Source organism: Physcomitrium patens, chromosome 25 (assembly GCF_059467195.1).
Source record: "Physcomitrium patens ecotype Gransden chromosome 25, ASM5946719v1, whole genome shotgun sequence".
Lineage (NCBI taxonomy): Eukaryota > Viridiplantae > Streptophyta > Bryopsida > Funariales > Funariaceae > Physcomitrium > Physcomitrium patens.
This window is the reverse complement of record NC_143434.1, coordinates 2915859-2940818: the sequence shown is the minus strand read 5'-3', so window position 1 is coordinate 2940818 and position 24960 is coordinate 2915859. Positions and strand designations below refer to the sequence as shown.

General features: G+C 32.3%; 1 protein-coding gene across 6 annotated transcripts; it reads right to left on the bottom strand.

Annotated features, from left to right (window-relative positions):
* Positions 1-21352: 21352 nt before the first annotated feature.
* Positions 21353-24911, bottom strand: LOC112278497 (uncharacterized). Of its 6 annotated transcripts, none has more exons than XM_090247447.1 (4): positions 24673-24877; positions 23859-23878; positions 22715-23759; positions 21353-22387 (listed from the first exon to the last, which is right to left on the bottom strand). In XM_090247447.1, exons 3-4 carry the CDS (start codon positions 23544-23546, stop codon positions 22050-22052), a joined length of 1170 nt encoding a protein of 389 aa, XP_090103573.1. In that variant the 5' UTR covers positions 23547-23759; positions 23859-23878; positions 24673-24877; the 3' UTR covers positions 21353-22049. The 6 variants fall into 6 exon arrangements, with proteins under 6 accessions (XP_090103573.1, XP_090103574.1, XP_024367838.1 ...); XM_090247448.1 differs by having other exon boundaries at positions 22715-23739; positions 24673-24812; XM_024512070.2 differs by having other exon boundaries at positions 22715-23633; positions 24673-24812.
* Positions 24912-24960: the final 49 nt, after the last annotated feature.

The following is a 24960-nucleotide window of genomic DNA, read 5'->3' as shown; positions in this document are numbered from 1 at the left end:
AACATTTAGAGTTAATGAAATATTATTGACAGATGCCTATTTTTTATTATAATATTAAATGATAAATATGTTCTAAAATTGCATGTGTCTAACCACTCACAACATGCATTATTTTCTTCTTGTTTCCAATAATAAGCCAAGTATAGATCTTTGCCTGATAAGTACATATTATTTTTGAATGTGAATTTAAATAAAAAAGAATGCTAAGTTAAGAAAATTACATAATAAAGCAATAGCATAATTGTAGACAGTAATAACAATATATAATAACATACATGTCATCTTATATAATAAAATATAACTATATATAGAATAATATTTAATATTTTTATATTGATTAATGTCTTGCAAATTAATTTCAATACTTCAATTTTTTAACCTGTATACACACTTAAATTGAAAAAGTAATAAAACATAGTCAATGTATAAAAAAAATCATGGGTTGTATTTCTAATATGGATGTACATTTTTTAGCAATACATGATTTCAATGAAACGTCAATATCTACACAAACAAAAACATCATTAGATCAAGCACCTTAATTTTCATCTATTCCTTAGGACTAAAACCATTTCAAGCTTGCCATTGTCTCTTAAAGACTATTCATAATCAATTAGAAGTTGTATTGTCCATACTACCACATTCAAAGCATGAATGCTATTAAAATCTGATTATCCTATAACAATTAATATATACCAAGTGTCACAGATATATATATTTATTCCAATAATTATCTATATGATTAAATAGAAGTAGGTAAAAATAGATTAATATGATAACATCTTTTAGAGAAGCTTCTTAAAAGCTTTATAGATGTGATTTTTACTTTATACATGTTTTTAGTTGATTGATAGGTTAGAAACTTGATCAACAATTTAATCACATGTTACATACATTAGTAGCTTATGGGACAAGCTAACTATGTGGCGCTCATAAATAAAACTTATCTTATAAGTAAAGATATATGTCTTGCAAAGTCAACACGTATTAGAAGTCTTATAGAACAATGCTACGTAGTTCTTAGTTAGATAGTATATATGGAGGCAAGAATTAATTCTTCTTCATTGTTGTTAATACCTTTCTAGTCCTAGATCTTATTTTAAGACTTTTTAGTCTTCTTATCTTTTACAAAAGCCATTCTATTTTAATATATTATCATCTTTGAATGATTATGTAGTCTTTTCAAGTAATACAAGAATGTCTTGATCTTTCAATTCTTCAAGATTCATATCTTTGATAGTCTCATAATAATATTAATTCATAATTCTTGACTTGTTTTAGAAGTAAGTAGATTATTCTACTTCTATTATTATATTTTGAAAGTTACAAATTATCCACCTTTGAATAAATAATTTAATTTTTTGATATTGATTTTTCTTTAAAGAGAGTGAATCATCTTTCTTTGTAGAAATATTCATTTAACATTTGAGGTTGTAGATTACCTTCTTCTCATTTGACTTTTGGATTTATTAAGTTATTTAAAATAAAAAGATAAATAATAAATATTATATTTAGTAAAATTAAAAATAGATTTACAATTATTGAAGATCTTTACAAGCTTATCAATACTCTTAAGGTGGAAATTTTATGCATCACCAATATCAATTACAAAAGCACTATTCTTACACCTATGGAAGAAGTTTAGAATCTATGCTAAGAAATCGTGTAGTTGAGGGAAATAAGTAAGTCAACCTTACAATCAAATTCAAGAAATCTTACTTCTACAAGGATAAGGGTGGCAAGGATTAGTATGCACAAGAAGTTTAATAGAACAAGATCAAAATTTCAAGGATTTTTATAAAAAATTAAAATCTATTTAAAATTGTGTCTTTCCCAATACTTTGATGGATTTAATTAAGTTGGATTCATATGCACATTTCTTTCTAGAAGTACTCTCTTTTAATTTACATCTTTGATGGAAAAAGATTCACAACTCTTTTATGATTTAAATTTATTCTTAAAAATATTTACCACCACATCTAAAAAAAGTGATCAAGAAAGAATACTAGAGACCAAGCTCTTATCTTTACAACAACGAGCAAGTTCAACCACTATATATACTATTAAATTCCAAAACCTTAATTGCAATGTGGATTAGAATGACAAAGCCTTTATCAATCAATTTTAATATGGATTGAAGGATAACATCAAAGATTTGTTATTAATAATGCAAAAAGAAATTTTTTTGGAATAATTTATTACTGAAGCCATTGCATGTAACAATCAACTATTTAAAAGGTATTAAGAATAAAGATTTGGCTAAAAAAGAACAAGTCAAGTAAAAATGGCGGCTCCTAAGCCTTTAAAAACTTATTTATCACAGCCAAAATCAATGCAAATTAATACAATATATTTTAAATTACTCATGAAGCAAAAAAAAAACTTGATACTATTAAAAAGATTTATGCTTATATTATGGAGAAGCTAAAAATATTACTCAATATTGTTCAAAGAAGAAATACAATTAAAAAATGATAAGCACAATTGCCAAACAAGATAATATATTAAAAAATGAGTTTCTTCAACTACAATAAAAATTGAGCCATTGGAAATATATGCAATACCTACTAAAGGTTATATTTTCTCTTCAAATCCTTCACTTTTTTTTACAATAGATATACGTTTAGGACCTAAAAATTATAGTCTTTGCCTTACTAGATTCAAGAGCCTTAGCTTATTTTATAGACAAAGACTTTGTCAAAAAATAAGAAATATCATTAATCAAGAAAATTAAACTATACATGTAGAAGTCATAGATGATTGTTTGTTCTCTTTTAGAGATATCACCTATAAGATTTTTCCTTTAGATGTAGCAATTAAAGGTCATAATAGTTTAATAATATTTAATGTAATAAGATTTCTTTTTAATTTAATTATTTTTAAATTATCGTAATTAAAAAATATATATAATTTTCAAATAGATTGGATTTTTTATAACCTTTATCTTTTTTGTAATTAAGTTCAAAATTTTGTTAGTCAAATAGAAATATATAAATCTAATACATTCAAACCCTTGTTGATATGTGTAAGAACTTTCATGCATGCCATAAAAGAAAGGTCATCTTTTATTATATATGTCATGTCCATTTTTGATGGTAAAAAGATGTTAAGTGATATTCTTAGCTAGTATTAAGATTTCTAAGATGTTCCCAAAATACAAATATTCTTTCAAAGCATCAATCCTATGGTTGTTTAATTAATTTGTAAAAACGAGCTCAACTACTATTCAGATTAAACTATAGCTTATCAGAGAATGAATTGGCTATATTAAAAGAATATATTGATAAGAAGTTGAATAAAAACTTCATATTCCATTCAAAATTTCTAGTAAGAGCTCCTATCTTATTTGTGAAGAAAACAAATTGATCTCTATATATGTGTGTAGACTATTGAGGACTTAACAAGATTACTATCAAAAATAGGTATTCTTTGCTTTTAATTTCAAGACTTCTTTATCAATTCAATCAAGCAAAGATCTATACAAAAATAAATCTACAATGAACATAAAATTTGGTTTGCATCAAAGAAGGAGATAAATAGAAGACTATTTTTTGAATTGGATATGGACATTTTGAATGTAATGTCATGTCTTTTGGACTTACAAATGTATCAACCACTTTTTAACATCTCATGAATTTATTGATGATTTTTTTATTTGCTATTTAGACAATATTCTAATCTACTCTAAAAATACAAAAATATAAATTTTATATTTGTTGTGTATTATAAAAACTTAGAGATACAGAATTACTTGCCAAAATAGAAAAATGTATATTTTGTATTACTCAAGTTGACTTCCTAGGATATATTATTTCCAATGAAGTATTAATGATGGATCCTAAAAAATACTAGATTATCATAGATTGGAAGATTCCAAGAATAAGAAGAAATATACAATGTTTTTTTTGGTTTTGCCAATTATTACTGAATCTTTATCAAGAACTTTTTTTTAAGTTATAGACTTATTTATACATTTGATTTGTAAAAAAAAACTTGAGTTGAATAAAGAAGCCAAAGTATCATTTGATGTTTTAAAGTAAGAATTAATTTTTGCACCAATCTTATATTACATCGACTTTTTTAAGGCTTTTTTTATGGAAAAAATACAATAAATTTTTTTTTGAATATAATATTATCACAAATAGGTGTTGATGCCAAATCACATTCAATAGATTTTTATTTCAAAAAAAATTCAGTAGCAAAGATCAACTATAAAATCTACAATAAAGAAAATATTGAAATTATGGATTCTTTTCAAGAATGGCATCAATATTTAGAAGATACTTTTAGTCTAATCATCAAGTATATAGATTACATAATCTTTGAGTATTTCATGTTAACATGAGTGTTGAATTATTACAATGCTTGTTGGAGTATGTTATTATTAAAATTTTATTTTAAAATCACATCTTGACTTAAAAAAATAATGTTTATCAAATGTATTTTCTAAACATTCTTATCTTACATAAAAAGTAAATTATTGAGATAATTATATAATTATCATCCACCACTTGATACTTTTTACTTTTTAAAAATTGATAATTCTATGATAAAAGATTTGACAAATTATTTCTCATAGCTATATGCAATAATGATTAAGAAAGAAGCTCAAGAACAACAAAAAATCAATGTAGCTACCTATTGCAAGGAACAATCTTAATTCAACATGAGTGAAAAGGTATGATTACATTGTCACAATGTGTCAAGGACATGAATCTCAAAGAAAGAAATTCTAAATACACTCTTATATTGCTCAAAAAGACTAGAAGATCACTCAAAGGTGATATAATATTAAACTAGAATGGCTATTACTAAAGACAAGAAAATTAAAAAGTCTTGAAACAAGACTAAGAACTAAAAAGGTGTTGACAAAGAATGAAGAAGGCTTCACTCTTGCCTCCAAATATACTCTTAAATAGGAGCTATGTGACAATATCCTATTGTCATGGACATACATTGGAAGATTCTTCGAATATTCTTCTAGAATATTCTCTAAAGATTCTCTAAAGATTCTTTTAGAAGATTCTAGAAGATTCTTAGAATATTCCCTAAAGATTCTCTTAGAAGGTTCTAGAATATTCTGATAGATTCTAGGAAGTTGCTCGAGAAGTTTCCTAATTAGTAGAAGTTGTTGGAGAAGCGTCCTAGTTAGCGGAAGTAGCTCGAGAAGCTTCCTATTCAGTAGTATATATAGGAGTCGAGGCTGAAGGGTTCTTCAGTCTCGACAACACATCTCTTGGAGTTCTAGCTCACCTTTCTGGTGTTGTTCTTGTACTCATCTGTTTAATCTAGTTCTGCCACTTCTTCTTGAACTTCTTGTTAGATTTCAAGTCTGTATTTTGTGTCCGTGACAGTTTCTCGAGACTGCATTTTCACTGGTATCAGAGCTAGTTCCTTCTTGTTAGAGAGTGGATTACCCCTCTTCTTGAAGGTGTGCTAGTATTTTAGAGGTTGCGGATTACCCTCCTATAAACTGATATCTCTTCTTTCTCAATATTGGAGCCTTATTCTTCTTGGAGAGAGTGGATTACCCCTCATCTTGGAGTCTTAAGGCGTTTTAGAGGTTGCGGAGTACTCTCCTCTGAACCAATATTGTCCTCTTGTCAAAACTCTTTTTTCTTCTTTCTGAAGGTTAGCCGAAGGTTAAGACGTTAAAATGGCTGAAAGTTTGGAATCCAAACTAGACGCCATCATAAATGCTCTTGCCTCGTTGTCACATAGGACAACAGAGATCGAAAGAGTCATGGTAGGACTCCATAACAATAGAGCATCTGGGATAGCGCCATCTAAAGCATATCAGCCTCAAACTTCTGCGCCAGAAGAAGCAGTTCTACCTCCATTTCAACAAGATCGAGTAGTCCTACAACGAAAGGAGCCTCGAGTTAGTCTTCCGGATAAGTTTGATGGAACTCGTTCCAAGTTTCAAGGTTTTGTCAACCAAATCAGGTTGATAACAATTTTACAGCCCGAACGTTATCCGACGGAGGAAGCGCGTGTTGGGCTTGTTGGAACCTTGCTTACAGCACAAGCTCTGTCTTGGTTTACTCCCTTGTTCGAGAAGCGATCGCCAATCCTGAGCAACTTTGAAACGTTCTTGGAGGCGTTTGCAGAAGCATTTGGTGAGCATGATAAAGTTCGATGGGCTACAACAAAGATCCAATCGCTACGACAAGGAACACGCTCTGCATCAGTCTATGCCTCGGATTTCAAACAATTGGCAAGTGACATTAATTGGGGTGAAGAGGCGTTAGTGAGTCAGTTTTATTGGGGCTTGAAGGATGATGTGAAGGACTTGATGTTATCTCTTCCTGATCCTCAAACGCTCAACGAAGCTATTAGCCAAGTTGTAAAGTGTGACAACCGCCTATTCCAGCGTGGCCAAGACCAACGTCCAAGACACCAAATGACTCGTTACGACGTGACTATGTCTGCAAATAGCTTAAACTCACATTCGGAGGCAACAGACATGCAAATCGACACGGCGCGTGTCCGATCTCTTACTCCAACAGAGAAGAAACGGCGTATGGAGGAAGGGTTATGTTTGTACTGTGGAGAAGAAGGTCACAAGGTTGGAAATTGCCCAAAGAAGCAAAATTGGCACCCTGTCAAGACTAGAAGTGCGATGATTCCAGAAAACGACGACGCCCAGCCACAGTAGGAACCTTGCGGCTGGACAATCTAATATCACGACAACAATCAGGTTCCTCCTTCTCTGTCCAACCTGCCCGTTGTTTTACAATTCCTTTGTTTTTAGGCCCTCAAAAACAAAAAACTTTAGCTTTATTGGATTCGGGGGCATCTACTTGTTTTTTAGATGAAGAGTTTGCTAAACGCCACAAGATCCGTTTAGTACAGAAGTCCAAACCTGTTCACGTAGAGGTGATAGATGGACGACCCTTATTGTCAGGCAACGTTACCCACGAATCAGAACCTATAAAAGTGGTGTTTAAGGACCATAGTAGTCACGTTATTTTTAATATTATTAGAACCCCATCAAGCCCTGTTATCCTTGGTCTTTCTTGGTTAGAAGATCATAATCCGTCCATTGATTGGAGGCTACGAAGGATAACATTTCCTGAAAAAAATAATAATAAACCTGTTGGTAGAACCTACATGAAGAAATCCATGTTTATTGGAGCGAGAGCGTTCCTAAGATCGTCCAAGGAAGGTGCACCATTTGTCATTTATGCAGCTCCAACTAGCGGCGAGAATATCTCAACATCGAATATACCAGAGCAATATAGGGATTTTGAAGACGTGTTTCAGAAGAAGAACGTCGATATACTGCCGGAACATCGACCATATGATTGCGCCATAGACTTAGAGGAAGGAGCGCAACCACCTTTTGGTCCAATATACAACCTATCGCAGACGGAGTTGGCAGAATTGCGGAAGTACATCGATGAGAATCTAGCCAAGAATTTTATTCGACATTCAAAGTCGCCAGCTATAGCACCAATCTTATTCGTGAAGAAAAAGGATGGCTCACTACGGATGTGCGTGGACTACCGAGGACTCAACAAGGTGACCAAGAAAAATCGCTATCCCTTACCTTTGATCTCCGGCCTCTTAGATCAACTTGGACGTGCAAGGATTTTTACAAAGATTGATTTAAGAGGAGCCTACAACCTTGTGCGAATCAAAGAAGGAGATGAATGGAAGACAGCCTTTCGTACAAGGTATGGCCATTTTGAGTACAATGTCATGCCTTTTGGTCTTACCAATGCTCCAGCGGTCTTTCAGCATATGATGAACGACATCTTTCGGGAGTACCTCGATGACTTTGTTGTCATCTATCTGGATGATATTTTGATATTTTCCAAGAATGAAGAAGAACATGAGAAGCACGTTTGTTTGGTTCTTGAAAAACTACGCGAACGAGGACTCTACGCCAAGTTGGAGAAGTGTCAATTTCACCAGAATGAGATGGAATTTTTGGGCTTCATTGCGACTACAGAGGGCTTGAAGATGGATCCAAAAAAGGTAGAAGCAATTATAACTTGGGAAGTTCCGAAGACGGTTAGAGATGTTCAGTGTTTTTTTGGATTTGCTAACTTCTATCGGATCTTCATCAAGAATTATTCTCAAGTTGCTGCACCACTCACGCGTCTAACAAGCAAAGACAAGCTCGAATGGGGATCACAAGCAGCAAAAGCATTTCAAGATCTCAAGACGGCATTCACTACGGCTCCAATCTTGGTACACCCTGACTTTGCAAAGGCTTTCTATTTAGAGACCGATGCTTCAGATTTTGCTTTGGGAGCTGTGCTTTCACAGATAGGCATAGACAAGAAGCTTCACCCAGTTGCGTTCTATTCACGAAAGTTCTCTGCTGCTGAGATCAACTACGAGATCCACGACAAAGAGTTGCTTGCTATAGTGGATGCCTTCCAAGAGTGGCGTCACTTCCTCGAAGGAGCTGCACATCCAGTGACTGTTTATACGGACCACAAGAATTTGGAGTACTTCATGACAGCTCGAATTTTGAATCGTCGTCAAGCTCGATGGAATATGTCTCTATCACGATTTGACTTTATTATCACCTACCGCCCTAGAAAACAGCAAGGATTATCTGACGCATTATCGAGGAGATCGTATCTTGCGCCAAAGGCTGGAGAAGCAGCGTTTGATCAACAATGTACAACATTGTTGAAACCAGAAAAATTCAGGATTTTTGCTACTGTTGCAACTATCGATGACGGCTTCCTCAGCGAGGTACGTACTGCGACCATTGAGGATTCTATAGCTCTTGACATCAAACAACGTGTCGATAATGACAAATTTAAGGTGGAGGGAGATCTTTTGTATTTTGAGGAGCGGTTGTATATCCCGAAAGGACCAACTTGACTCCGAGTACTTCAATCTCGCCACGACTTTCCAGCTGCGGGACATTTTGGATTCAACAAGACTTTGGAGCTCATTTCACGAGATTTTTGGTGGTGCCAAATGTGGAGATTGTGAAGGAATTTGTCCTTTCTTGTGATGTTTGTTCAAGATCCAAGATCCCTCGACATCGTCCGTATGGACTTCTCCAGCCATTGCCTATTCCGCACCGACCATGGTCTTCAGTTTCTATGGACTTCATTACGGACCTACCGCCATCGAATTCATTTGACAGCATCTTTGTTGTGGTGGATCGATTTACAAAGATGGCGCATTTCGTGCCTTGCAAGAAAACATCGTCAAGTGAAGACACCTCAAGACTCTTTCTTGATAACATATATCGTTATCATGGCCTACCAGATGATATCGTGTCGGATCGAGGTACTCAGTTTGTATCCAAGTTTTGGAGGTCTCTCTTTGAGATATTGAAGGTGGATATTAAGCTCTCTTCGGCTTTTTATCCTCAAACTGACGGTCAAACGGAGCGGGTGAATCAAGTTTTGGAGCAATATTTACGATGCAGCATCAACTATCAAGAAGATGATTGGACTGCATATCTACCGCTTGCTGAGTTTGCATACAACAACACTCTTCATGCGTCAACTCAACAAACACCATTCTTCTCCAACTACGGATACCACCCCAAGCTCGATTTATTGAGTTCTTCAGCAAATAACAACCCAGCAGCTGAAGGATTTGTGAAGCAACTATCGGACCTTCAAGCGACGTTGAAGCTTCAATTGCAATCTGCCCAAGAGAGTTACAAGGCATCTGCAGATAAATATCGAAATGAGGCGCCTACTTTTAAAGTTGGAAGTAAAGTATGGCTTCTTCGACGGAATATCAAGACCAAGCGGCCATGTGACAAATTGGACTATCGGAGATTAGGGCCATTTGTTATCGGGAAGCAGATCAATCCGATGGCATATCGTCTGGAGTTACCAGCTACTATGAAGGTACATCCAGTCTTTCATGTGTCTTTGTTGGAACCTTATCGAGAGTCAGCTTTTCCCCAAAGAGTACAAAGTCCGCCACCAAGTATCGAAATTGAAAACCATGAGGAATACGAGGTGGAAAAGGTACTAGATTCACGGCGTAATAGGAGAAAATTGGAGTATTTAGTGCATTGGAGTGGATACGACATCAATGAACGAACGTGGGAGCGTGCCGAAAATCTTCCCAATGCACCAAAAAAGGTACAAGAATTTCATCAACGATATCCTCATAAACCTAAGTCGATTCAACGATAGCTTCTTGCTGAAGCTTGCTCATCAAGTAGCATAAAAAGGGGGGAGGGCACCTCCAAAACCCATAGTTTGATAGTGTAGAACTTTGTTAGCAACTATAGTTTGCTCTCATCATTTTAGCCTTTGGACATGGATAGTCAAGATACTACACTTGTTATGTCATCTCAAGCGACTAGCTCACGAAGACGACCACGAGATGAAGAACCGCCTGCACCACGACGACGTCGGAGGATACCGAGCAACAGATCGCTAGTAATTGTATTTGAGGTCGAGCCTGCCTACGACGGTCAGCCAGAAGGTGTGTTTGGAGGACAGTTTCACAATGAAGACACAGAAGTCCACGCTTGGTCAGAGGTTGAAGGTGTTGGTCACTACCGTTGGCTCCAAGGGCCGATGAATCATTTGCCTCGCGAACAACAATTGGAATTCATAGCGAATGTGATGCGACAGATTTTCATTTTCTTGCGTTGGTATTGACTGATAACAACATTGCTTCTCGGAGACCTCGAAGTTAGAAGAGGAGGTGATGTCATGGACATACATTGGAAGATTCTTCGAATATTCTTCTAGAATATTCTCTAAAGATTCTCTAAAGATTCTTTTAGAAGATTCTAGAAGATTCTTAGAATATTCCCTAAAGATTCTCTTAGAAGGTTCTAAAATATTCTTAGAAGGTTCTAGAATATTCTGATAGATTCTAGGAAGTTGCTCGAGAAGTTTCCTAATTAGTAGAAGTTGTTGGAGAAGCGTCCTAGTTAGCGGAAGTAGCTCGAGAAGCTTCCTATTCAGTAGTATATATAGGAGTCGAGGCTGAAGGGTTCTTCAGTCTCGACAACACATCTCTTGGAGTTCTAGCTCACCTTTCTGGTGTTGTTCTTGTACTCATCTGTTTAATCTAGTTCTGCCACTTCTTCTTGAACTTTTTGTTAGATTTCAAGTCTGTATTTTATGTCCGTGACACCTATAGAACCTCCAAAACGTATTGACTTTGCAAGATATGTATCTTAACTTCTAAGACAAGTTTTTTATATATACACTATATAGTTAGTTTGTTTTATAAGCTATCAATGGATGGTTAATTTATTGATCAAGTTTCTAACCTATCAATCAACTACAAACACATGTAAAGTCAAAATAGCATCTATGAAGCTTTTAAGAAGCTTCTCTAAAAAAACATTATAAAATAAATCTATTTTTATTTATTTTTATTTAATCATATAGATAAATATTAGAATATATATATACATACATATATATATATATATATATATATATATATATATATTCATGATATTATCCTTCCTTCTAGAGACGAGTTCTACAAAGAGCAGTCATCATATATTGAGCAAATTCAAGATGCAACAAATTATGTTTGTTACATATTCTGATCTTTGTTTTCTTTGAAGATGGTTGATAGGTCCTCTAAACCATTGATAGTATTCCATACCAAGGTGAAAAGACCACCCCATTATTTGATCATTTTTGAAACCTTTATAACTCTTTTCAAATAAAATATTTAAAATATTAAGAAAATTTGTTTTGATCTTTAATAAAATCTCCAAATTTTGGAAGTCTCTTTGAAGATTGTGATATCAAACATGTTATATCTTACCATCTATTCAAAAAAACATCAATTTTGAGGATCTTCATCTAGATTACATCATCTTGAAGGTTGTGATAATTGCAATGTTTTATCTGATAAATGAAGAAGTGATAGCTCTTGAGTTGAATCTATAAGTTATTAGTTTTCCATCTCTTTAGTATCACAAATGCACAAAAGTACCAAATAAAGATAAAAGATAGAATGCTATCTTTGCTAGATCTTATTTTTTTTATAGCAAAGATTTGTTATTTTCTTTCTTGATTTTGATAGATGTCGTTGATGAAAAACCTCAATCTTCTTTATTGCATTTGAAAAATTCTTTGTTGGCTCTCATATGCATTCATTAATATCATATTTATGCCAATGAACAAGATATTTTAACATATTTTGGTGCGGCCTTAAATGCAAGACTTTTTTTATCTCGAATTCTTGATTATTATTCACTTTTATAGGAAGAGGTAGTATTTATCTTCTTTCCAAGATATTCATTGTCTTATATGGTTCAAGAAGAGATACATGTAATATAGAATAGATCTTCATAGATTTTAATAGATTTAATTGATAAGCAATAGAATTGATTTATTTACTAATAGAAAAAGATTCAAGCCTACAATGGTCCAACTTGATATAAAAATAAGTAACCTTAATATTGCAACAAAGTAGATATAATTTGTCACCTACAATGAATTATAGTTGTTCCTTCTAATACGCATCTACATTAAAAAAAAATTTGTTATTGAGATTTTTTTAATTATACCTTTATTATTGCATATAATTTTAACAAAAAATTTGTCAAATCTTTTGCTTCAAAATTATCAAATTTTAAAAAGTCAAAAGTATCTTATTATGGATGATAACCATAATTGGTAAAAAAAAAAAAAAATTATTATTAAATAGAAGAATGAATTGAATTATTGTATACAAACTTTGCTTATGGCAAAAAAATTGCCTATCATCTTGATGATAATTGATAGTATACATCAAATATTGCTCCAAAACTTGATTCATTTATTTTATTTATCCATCAATTTGAGAATAAAAAGTCAAAGAGAGCTTCATATCCATCTTTAGAAATTTAAAAAGGGTTTTCCAAAACCTTGATTTAAATTGAGTCTTTTTATTTAATATAATATCTTTTGGCAATCCATGATAGTAATAGATGTTGTTGAAAAAAAGCTTAGCTATATCTTACTTATGATAGATTTTGTATATGATACAAAATGTACCATCTTGATAAAATGATTTACTATCACAAATATAGAATCATATAAACCTAAGATTAGAAGATTCATAATAAAATCTATAGAAACAGAAGACCATGGTTGTTCTCAAAAAGATAATATTTGAAAAAATTTATAAAATTGATAATGTACAGTTTTGAATTTTGAAAAAATATCATATGATTTTACAAAGTATTTGATTGTCTTTTATATTTGAAGCCAAAAAATTTTTTATATATTAACTCTAAAGACTTATTGTATCTAAAATATCTAGTTGTTGGAAAGTCATGATGAGCTTGAATAACATGTATTTATACTTTGTCTTTTGGAATATATATAATTGTCCTTCTAAGTAGAATAAATTATTTTTAAACTTCAACTTAAAAGTACTATGTGATTTAGAAGAATTATTCTTGATATTATAAATAAGATGATCAGAAGACATATTTGATTGAATTTGCTTGACAAATATTGAATCAATAGTCAATGTTGATTTTATTACTCAAAGATGAAAATTCTCTAGCTTCAAGAAAATCATTTTTTATTAATCAAAAGCTACATTTCTTTCTTTTGGTGTAAGATAAGAACGTCTAGAAAGGACATTTGATAAACCTTATTATTTTTCAGATTTATAGGTGATTTTGAAATCAATTCTTAATGAAGATATACTCCAATGGGCTTAAAAATAATTCAAAATACATGCAGACATGAAGTACTAAAGATTCTTGTGATCTATATATATAATAATTAGACAAAAATTATCTTCTAATTATTATCTTGAAATGAATCTACAATGACAAGAATTTCTTTGTTGTGGATTTTGTAGTTAATTTTAGCTACTAAAAAATTTTTAGAATGAAAAGTAATTAGGTGGAGCTTATCATCTGTTTCAATTTATGATAGAATAGTACCTATAGCAAAGTTTGATGTATTTTTTTCCATAAAAAATATCCTAAAAAAATCGATGCAATATAAAATTACTACAAAAATAAATGTTATTATTAAGGCTTGAAAAGATATTTTTACTTTTTTGCTCTACTTAAGTTTGTCTTTACATGTTAGATATATAAGAAAAGCTACAATTTGAGAATTCTTTTTGATGAAGATTTGATAATAATTGGCAAATCTCAAAAAATATTGCATATCTTTGACTATTTTTGGAACCTTATAATTTATAATATTTTGGATCTTTACTGGATTTATTATTAATCTTTTGTTCAAAATGATGTATCCTAAAAAATCAACTTGAACAGTGTAGAATATACACTTTTCTATCATTGTATATAATCTTAGATGTTTAAGTTTTTGTGATATATGACAAACATGAAATTCATGATCTTTTGTATTCTTAGAATAGATTAGAATGTTGTCTAAATAATATATAATAAGATTATTAAAAAAATTCACAAAATATATCATTCATGAAATGTTTAAAAGCAGTTGGTATATTTATTAGTGCAAAAGACATGACATTATATTTGAAATATCCATTCTTAGTTTGAAAAGTAATCTTCTACTTATCTCCTTCTTTAATACAGACTAAATTGTATGCTTTTTATAGATCTATTTTAGTATAGATCTTTGCATGATTGAGTTAATCAAAAAGTTTTGAAATCAAAGGTAGGAAATACCTATTCTTGATGGTGATCTTATTAAGTCCTTGATAATCTATGTACATTTGCAAAGATATATTTTTTTCTTTACAAATAAGATTAAATTTTTTGCTAGAGATTTCAAATGGTATATGAAGTTTTTAGCCAAGTTCTTATCAATGTATTTCTTTTGTGCAACCAACTCATTTTACAATAAGTTGTAGATTGACCCAAATGGTCGTTAAATTCTTTCTTGTAGATCAATTGAATAATCATATGATGGATGCTTTGAAAGAATATCTATATTTTTTTTTTAAGAAATTTCATGAAAATCTTGATACTTACTAAAAATATTATTTAACATCTTTTCACCATAAAAAATGTATGTGACATATATAGCAAAAGATGGTCTTTCTTTTACAGCATGCATGAAATTTTTTGCACCTACCACTAAGAGTTTGGATGTACTAAGCTTATCTATTTCTACTTCACCATCAAAATTTTGGATTAAACTGTAAGAAAAATTGAGATTACAAAAAATCCAATTTATCTATGAATTATATTTTTTTAACTATAATAATCTTTAAATAACTTTATTAAAAGAAGATCCTATGATATTAAATATTACTACACTATTATGATCTTTAATTGCTACATCGAAAGGAACACTCTTATAAATAATGTCTCTAAAAGATAACAAATAACTATCTATGACTTCTACATGTATGGATCTAGTATTCTTGACTAAAGATATTTCTTATTTTTTGATAAAGTCTTTCTCTATAAAACGCACTAAGGTTCTTGAATTTAATAATGCAAAGACTTTGTGATTTTTAGGTCGTAAGCATACATCTATTGTAAAATAAGGTGAGGGATATGAAGAGAAAATAAAACCTTTATTAGGTATTGTACATGATTACAGTTGTATGATTTCTATTATAGCTAGAAAAACTTATTTTTTAACATATTATCTTTTTTAGCAATTATGCTTCTTATTTTGTAATTGTGTTGCTTCTTTGGATAATGTTAAATACTATGCTTAGCTTTTCTACAATATAAGCACAAATTCTCTTGACAATGTCTAGTCTTTTCTTCCTCGGTGAGGAATTTAAAATGTACCATATTACTTTGCATTAGTTCCAATCTTAATAAATAAGTTTTATAAAACTTAGAAGATGTCCTCATTACTTGGCTTGTTCTTCTCTAACCAAGTCTTTTTTCTTGATGCTTTTTAAATAATCAATTATTGTATGCAATGGCTTAAACAATTAATTGTTCTAAAGATTCTACTTTCAGTATTGTTAATAACAAATCTTTAAGGTTATTCTCCGATCCATATCAAAATTGATTGATGAAGGCTTTGTCATTCCAATCCATATTGTAAATAAGGTTTTAGAATTCAGTAGGATATATTGTGGCTGATTGTGAACTTTATTGTAAAGATAAGAGCTTAGTCTCTCCTATTTTTTTTCAATCATTTTTTCCAAATCTTTCCATAAACACTTTAAGAATGAATTCAAATCATAAAAAAATTATGAATACTTTTTTAACAAAAGTTCAAACCAAGAGAGAACACTTCTTGATAGAATTGCACCTATAAATTCAACTTGAATAAATCCATCAAAGTATTAAAAGACATGCAACTATAGATAGAGCTTGACTTATTGCTAAAAGCCTCAAATAAATTTATCTTGTTCCATCAAACTTCTCAAGCATACTAATCTTTATCCATGTTGTATTTATAGAAGCAAAACTTCTTGGATTTAGTTGTGAGGTTGATTTACTTTCTTCATTTAATTGTATAATTTTTTGATGTAGACTTTGTACTTCTTTCATAGACATAGGATTAGTATTTCTATAGTTGGTGCTTGTGATGTGTGAAATTTCTACTCTGAGAGTATTAACAACTTCTTAATGATCAACAATAGCTACAAATCTATTTTTACTTTTACCAAGTATAGCATCCATGATATTTCCTTCCATTTCAATTAACTTAACAAATCCACAAGTCAAATTAAAATAAGATAATCTACAACCTTTAATATTAAATAAAAATTTCCATGAAGAAAGATAATTTGCTCTCTTTAAAGAAGATATTAGTATGAAAAAACTAAACAATTTGTTTAAATGTAGATAATCTGAAATCTTCAAAACACAACAATAGAAGTAGAATAATCCACTCAATTCTTAAATAAAAACAAGAATAATGAGTTAGCACTCTTGTCAAATTGTCAAGGACATAAATCTATAAGAAAGAAATTCTAAAAACACTCTTATGTCACTCAAAAAGACTAAAAAATCACTCAAATGTGATATAATATTAAACTAGAATGGTTATTGTTAAAGATAAGAAGACTAGAACGTCTTGAAACAAGACTAAGAACTAGAAAGGTATTGACAAAAGTGAAGAAGGCTTCATTCTTGCTTCCATATATACTCTTAACTAAAAGCTATATGGCAATGTTGTATATGACCTCCAATACGTGTAGACTTTGCAAGACACATATCTTAACTTATAAGGAAGTTTTTTTATTTATATGCCACATAATTAACTTGTTCCACAAGCTTTTCACACTTGGTTAACTTGTTGACCAAGTTTCTAATCTACCAATTAACTACAAATACATGTAAAGTCAAAGTAGCATCTATGAAGCTTTTAGGAAGTCTTTCTAGAAAAAATTGTGAAATAAATATACTTTTATTTATTTTTATTTAATCATATAGATAAATATTAGAATAAATATTTATGTTCGTGATACAATATCAAGAATATATGTCCTTATGACAAGTTGGAGTATTGTAGGCTTGGACCTTTTCTTATTTGTGAACAAGTCAATCTTGTTGTTTATTAATTACATCTATCAAAGTCTATAAAGATCCATTCCATATTCCACATGTTTTTTTTTAAGCCAGATATAACAATGAATATCTCAAAAAGAAGAAATCTTATTCATTGGAGCAAATATGATATTAACAAATGTATATAAGAGCTAATAAAGAATCTTGTAAATGCACCAAAGAAAGTTGAGGCTTTTCATTGACAACATATATAAATACCAAGATAAAAAAAATTTAAAAAATTAAAAAAAATACTATAAAAGAATAAGACTATGAAGACAATATTTTATCTTCTACTATTATTTGTAGCTTTTGTATATTTGTAGCGCTAAGGAAATGGAGAACTAAGAATCAGTAAATTCAACTCAAGAGCTATTGTTTGCTAACTTATTAGACAAGATATTGCAATTGCCACAACCTTCAAGATGACATAATCGAGATAAAGATCTTTGAAAACAACATGTCCTTCTTTGAATAAATAGAAAAATACAATAAGTTTGATATCACGACCTTAGAAGAGACTCTTAATTTTTAGTGATTTTATTAGAAGTAAAAACAACTTTTGATAGTCTTTCTAATGTTTTATTTTAAAAGAATTAAAAAGAATTTAACAATGATTAAATAATAGATTGGTCTTCTTATTCTTATATGAGATACTTTCAATGGTTGAAAAGACTTATCAATCATTTTTGAAGAAAAAAAAAATCACAATATATAACACATACAATTTGCTATATCTTGAATTTCTTCAACATATGATGACTGCTCCTCGTAGAACTTGTTCCTAAAAGAGGAGATAATTTCATGGATATATGTATTTATTCTAATAATTACCTATATAATTAGACAGAAGTAGATAAAATATATTAATTTCATAATATCTTCTAGAGAAGCTTTGTTAAAGCTTTATAGATGCAATTTTGACTTTACATGTGTTTGTAGTTGATTGATAGGTTAAAAACTTGGTCAACAAATTAACCATGTGTCACATGTGTTGGTAGCTTGTAGAACAAGTTAACTATGTGGTGTACATAAAAAAAACTTCTCTTATAAAATACAATATATGTCTTGCAAAGTCAATACATGTTAGAGATCCTATAGATTATTGCCACATAGCTCTTAGCTAGATAGTATATATAGAAGCAAGAGTATAGTCTTCTTTACTCTTGTCAATATCTTTCTAATCTTTGGTCTTATTTCAAGACTTTTTAGTCTTCTTACCTTTGCCATTCTTGTTTAATATATTATCATCTTTGAATGATTATGTGATCTTTTCGATGGACACAAGAGTATCTTAATCTTTCAATTCTTCAAGATTTATGTCCTTGAAACCAAATTTTCAAATAAGGATAATAAGATAGACTAAGAGATCAACCATAACATGTTTGGAGATACATATTCCTTGTAATTTACACTCCTTAGATCTGCAACAACATTATGATCACATCTTCCACTGAGCTGCTTCATAGAGTGAATGACTAATAATAATTTGTTTATTCTTAAAAAAAATGCTCATCTTCTAGATAGAGATGTTATTTATGGCACTATTAGCTCTTCTTTTTGCTTCAGTCACAGAATTGGAATTGATGTAAAACCAACCACCTGAAATGATTAATAAATGAGTATAATAATAATTCACAAATATATTCTCTACTTATAGCCCACATAATAAGTGCGCCATACTTAATTCACAAATGCTGACATTTTAAATATCCATATATGTAAATGACTACTATAAACCAAGGCTTATAGTGTTTTGTACCATCATCCATGAACAAATCATGTGCTGAAATAACAAAATATCTTTTGAATTGACATAAAAGCAAGCTCAATAGAGTTGGTGCAATTATCTACACTGCAACATTTTTTTCAGCCCCTTTTCAATTACATCTGCATAATACTGCAAGCTTGGGAATAAGAAAACATCTTTTATCTCAACTACATGTAAATAAAATCTGATACAATTAAAATCCAATTGGTTCACATATTTTATTACATATGCTAAAACAAGAATTTATATAAGAATACTTGCAGAATGGTTTGTTATGGTTCTTACAAAATATATTTTGAATAGAATACATGCTTAATAAACATGATATCATTTGAATCTTACATCCTCCAAAATAAGAGAACTTACTATCTTAAAGGTCGATTAAATTCAAATATAGGAGGTAAAAAAATAAATATAGAACATACTATCAAGTGTATATAAGGGTATATTAGGTTCCTTCTAAACATAACAATTTGAAGTAATGTGTCAATTACTCATAGCTTTCACAAGCAATCGACTAATTTCTAATATACACCAACAAAATTTAAGCAAAGCAACAAAGCTAAACTAATCAATTATCTCAAAAGTATTAGACTTAGTTACCATAGATGTAAAGCATTCCACTCTTTGTGATGATATTACCAAAGTGATACTATTGCTCATGGTAATGAATAGTACATAACAACTCTTGAAAGAAGTAGCAAACTTGAGTGGACTCGAGTTACAAAGTAAGCGTAGAGCAATGAGACTATCTTGAAATGAGTCTCTTGTTCCCTTTGAAACAAATAATTAGGATTTTATTATGATGGATTGTGGTACATGGATGTGATTATCATTGTAATGACAATGAAGATTAGGTAATCATAATTGTGAATAAATGTATTTGGTTTTTATTGGTTATAGATCTTATGATAAAAAAATGAATCTAGATGTAATTATTTTTTTTTATAATTGTGATGATGGGTGGATCGCTTGAGTAAAAATTTGGATCACTTTGTCATTTTCTTAAATATATAAAGAAGGTTGCAAAAAACTATGCCACTCGATATATAAAAGCTTTTGAGAGTAGTCTCTTATTGACTTCAAGACTTTAGAAAGCTTCATTTTCTTGTATTCTCCAAGTTTTTCCGCTCTTGTATTCTCCACATTCTCTTTTTCAATGAAAATGTGTCTAAGTATCTTTGTCTTACATTAAATTCAATGAAAATGTATCTTAGTATCTTTGTCTTACATTAAATTGTTTTACTTAATCAACTAGCAAAAACTTATGCCATTGGGTATAATAATTTTTGGCCCAACCAATCATATCTTTGTTCATCTTTACTTCGATGTTTCCTTGTTCACATATTTCCTTATTCTCATATTCCTTGATTCCTATATTCTTTATATTTTCCAAGTTTCTTATATTTCCTTCTTCACTACCAACTAAAAGACTTTTTTGTCTCTTTGTGTTGTATCCAAGCTACTTATATAATAGATATGTTTGGTTAGAAATCAAGTTTTTTTTATTGTTTGCCAATCTTATAATTATAAAAAAAAAAAAAAAAAAAAAAAAAAAAAAAGATTAAATACACTATTCCTATCAATTTTTATTATAGTATAACTTTCTTTGTTTTATAGTTAGCTCCTATAGTTGGGCCAATTGGATGAAATTCCTCTATGTCTTATATCTTTTATATTACCTTCTTGTAATTATATTAGAATATTATTTTTCTAATATAAAATAGTTTATTTTAAAATTTAGTTTTATAATATTGCAATCTTAGAATATTATACATTCTTGTTCATATAATCCCTTTTTATTATTTTACATATCAATTACATATCATTATTTATTGTTCTTTACAAAATATTCTTATACATATATAAATAAATATATAAATATATATATATATATACACACATAATTTAAATTTGTAAGGTTTCAATTCCAAATATTACAGCACATGTTGATTCTTTTTATCACATTTTAAGCTCTCATAAATCATGATATTTTAGTTTTCTTCAAATTTATCCAGAATACTTCTTCCTAAAATCAAACAAAAAAACATAATACATTGATGTACATATTTCTGGAAACTAATATTGTACAAAAGATACAACAAACAGGCAGATATCACGAGTGTTAGTGGTACAATGGTGAATTTTCATGGCACCTTTGGAGTTGTGTGAAACTTCAATCATACCAGTAAGACATGTTCACAGCAGATAGACTTCACTATTGGTAAGTAACTTTTAAGTTGGTACATGACACAATGATCACAATAAAGGATGATCATTTTTTTTGTGTTCGCAAAACCTAGTGCCGCTTAAGTAACATAAGATAAACTAGTTTTTTGTGCTATCTTATTCCTACTCTGTCTGCACAATGCCAACCACTTTTCAAAAGAGCTAGTTAGTGCCCTGCTCTGCTCTGCTCGAAATAAAAGCCTCGCCCATGTAAGAAACCACACGTCCATATAACAGGGAGTCTCCAGTTTGTTCCACCAAGAGTATCACTCAAATTGATGTTCAATTTCTTAGAAGACATTGATTTCCTCATAAACCTGTGACCAATCTCGGTGGATAATGTTGCAAACACAAACAGCGTGGTGATGAATGCGTCTTCGCGTCTCTCCTGCAAAGAGTCTATCAAACTCTTCCATGGTAGAGTGAATATTAACTGTGTAAAGGAACTTGATATAAGTGAGCAGGTCACTTTGAATTCATGCCATCATGCCAACAACTTCAACTTCTAATCGTTGTTCGCACTTCCAAATCTGCCACCCATCTACATTCCCAAACATTCAGGCGCAGAGGGTCAATGACCCGATAATCGCGCCACGAAACATGATACCATTTGGGATAGCACCTCTCCATGTGTCTTACACTTGAGAGACTGTAGTATTCTGAAGTTTACTTCTTCATTTTATCCTGCCTCCTCTTTCGAGCTTTGCTTCCCTGACGCTTAGCCTTCAACTTCTCTTCCGATTGATTGGGCTCTGATTGGGCTTCGGCCTCCTGCTCCTCTAACGGTCCCTCAGAAACAACCACGGAATAAGCCTCAGTTTTCGTTTGCTCAACTTCCTCGGGCTCAGCAATGGATGCCTCAACCTCCTGAGCAGCAGGCTCCTCGACCGAGAGTTCTGTTACAGGTGCATCAACCTCTCCTTCAATGGAATAGGGCTCTAGTGACCCCACAGGCTTCTCTGCAACAGCGTCTTCCACTCCTGGGGCTTCCTTTCCTTCAACAACTGCAATCCCCTCCACAGTAACAACCCCGTCCAGACTCAATCCATAGTATTCTTTCATTGATCTAAAGTCAAGCGAATCAAGTCCATACACCGTGTCTCCTTTAATATCTCCTGCATTCAAGTCTAGCATGTCCACTTGCTCATGCTCATTTTCTGATGTATAAGGAGAAAAAGAATCAGGGGCAGATTCATACAACTCCGAATCACCTTCCGTTACAGCAGTATTAGAAAACTGCTGAACGACGAGTTTTAATGGTAATCCATGGTCTGACTGTTTATGTATTGCTTCAGAAAGCAAACATTGCATAGATACTGATAGAACCTGACCTGCTTTCTTGTAAGGAGCTTCTTTTTCATCAACGCCCTTCTCTTCGTTGATTGGTGCAGAGGATCGGCCTTCAGGATGACCAACTTGAGTCTCCTCAACTGCCATCTTGTAAGTAAAAATTTCTGGTTCTTCACAAACTGTCGATTTCTCCGAAGCAGACGATGCTCCAGCTGATTCTTCTTCTACTCTATTGAGCTCCTCAGGTTTATCTTCTTCTTCTTCAACAGAATGCTTATTCTCACTTGGAACTTGAACAGGTTCGTCTGTCGCTTCTTTGATTGCATCGGCCTCCTCTGAGCCCTCTCTTTGTCCTTTTACACGGTCATCAAAATGGAAGACATTATATTCTGCTACTTCGCCTTCTGCTTCTACGGTGGAGTCATCTATAGAGCGCTCAGCAGTGTCATTTTCTTGGACCGCCTGTTCCTCATCTTTTTTCTGTACTCCCTCAAAATCATTCGATTCCTCAGGCGATTCCTGTCCAATTTCCTCTCGCGTTGTAGTAGAAAGCACCTCTTCAACTTGATTGTCAATATACTTGGAGGAGTCGCACCATTTTATGATACTCGACAGAGAGACAAAGTGGAAGAGGGCATAATAAGCAGTGACCCCACAGAGTAGAGGAGCTAAGAAAACTCCACCAATCAACATGAATACTATGACCAGAGGAGCTAAAAATGGGAGTAATATCAATACTACCATGGATATTAACCGACGACTCCGCGTTTGCAACGCAAAATTTGCTCCCTTCTTGGCTTGTGCATAAAGATTGTACACACCATCGTAGCTCTGACTCCACACATCATTATCATCCGAGCGGGCCATGACCATATTTCTTCGCAATCTCAGTAAATAATCTTCTTCAGGCACTTATCGTCTACACTCATTCGCATGTTAGAGAGCGAGTCCTCCATACACCTATAGGTAACAGCTTAATAATAAGCGATTTCGTTGTGACTGGAACTTAAACCAGAAATCCATCACCTCTGCCGTAATAACGTAAAATTCCCTTGTTCGTTAAGGCCTGCCAGTGCCATCTTCTCACTTCACAACACGACATACACAAAAAATGAATTCGATTACACGAAAAATGGCTAACAAAGATGAATTCAAAAGCATTTGCATGGAAAAGAAATTCTGTACCTCCCATGTTATCATCATCCCTGTAAAAGTAACATGCAAGCATACATCAGCTCACTACTACCATACTTAACCGGAACATAATCACGAGCAACTGAAGCAGTGATACGGACACATTCCCATGTTCTCAATGGCCATCCTCCAGATTACTTACAACCCTGAAATGAGAGTTTTTTGTGTAGGAACACATGTCTATCATATAAAAGTATACAGAGGAAGAGCAATCCAGGTTCTCTGCAAAGTTGGAATGTTGCACGGAACATGACCACGAAGCAGGGCTCAAGTACAATCAATCACGCAGCATTCATTGACCACAATACCACAGTACACTCATTTCGAAAGCACCCAAAGTCACAGCCGAAAAGGACCAAAACTAAACCTTCCTCAGCTCCTCCGCTAAGCCTCAAAAACCCTACGTCGGGACGACGTCTAAACTACTTGAAAATCACATAGGACGAAGAGCACCAACAAAAATAACAAAAAACAAAAAACAAAGAAAAAAAATGACAAACAGATAAACCACGCAGTCAGGATCGTTACCATTTCCACAATACATACACACCTCACCATCATGTGACAGCATTTCAAACGTTGCCAAGAACAAGTTCACGTCCAGCTCCACCACACAACTAAAGTCTGTTCCGAGAAGTCACCCAACATTCGAACATGCAACCAAATGCAAAAAGCTTCTAGACTGCACTCAGTGTCACAGAAACTATAACACCACAGCATGCAACACCAAATGCAAAAAGCTTCTAGACTGCACTCAGTGTCACAGAAACTATAACACCACAGCATGGAACAAATTGCTTGATACCTGCGTGCCTTATCCCCCCGAGAAGAAGAAGCAACAACTCTCTCTCTCTCTCACCGAAGCACCAAATTCCGCAACCCAGAGCTCAATGCAAAGCCTTCCACCATGCGAGTGGCGATGCCTGCAAATAAGTTGGAATCCCGGGCCCTGCTGTGGCCGCATTAGTCGTCAAGTTGGTGAGGATTGGCGCTTGGATTAGAGTGCGCGAGATGGCAACACCGCTCGGCTGGTCCTCACCCCGCCCTCGCTCTTGTGTCGCCTTCTGGGGAAAGTATCGGTGCCAAGTGGACA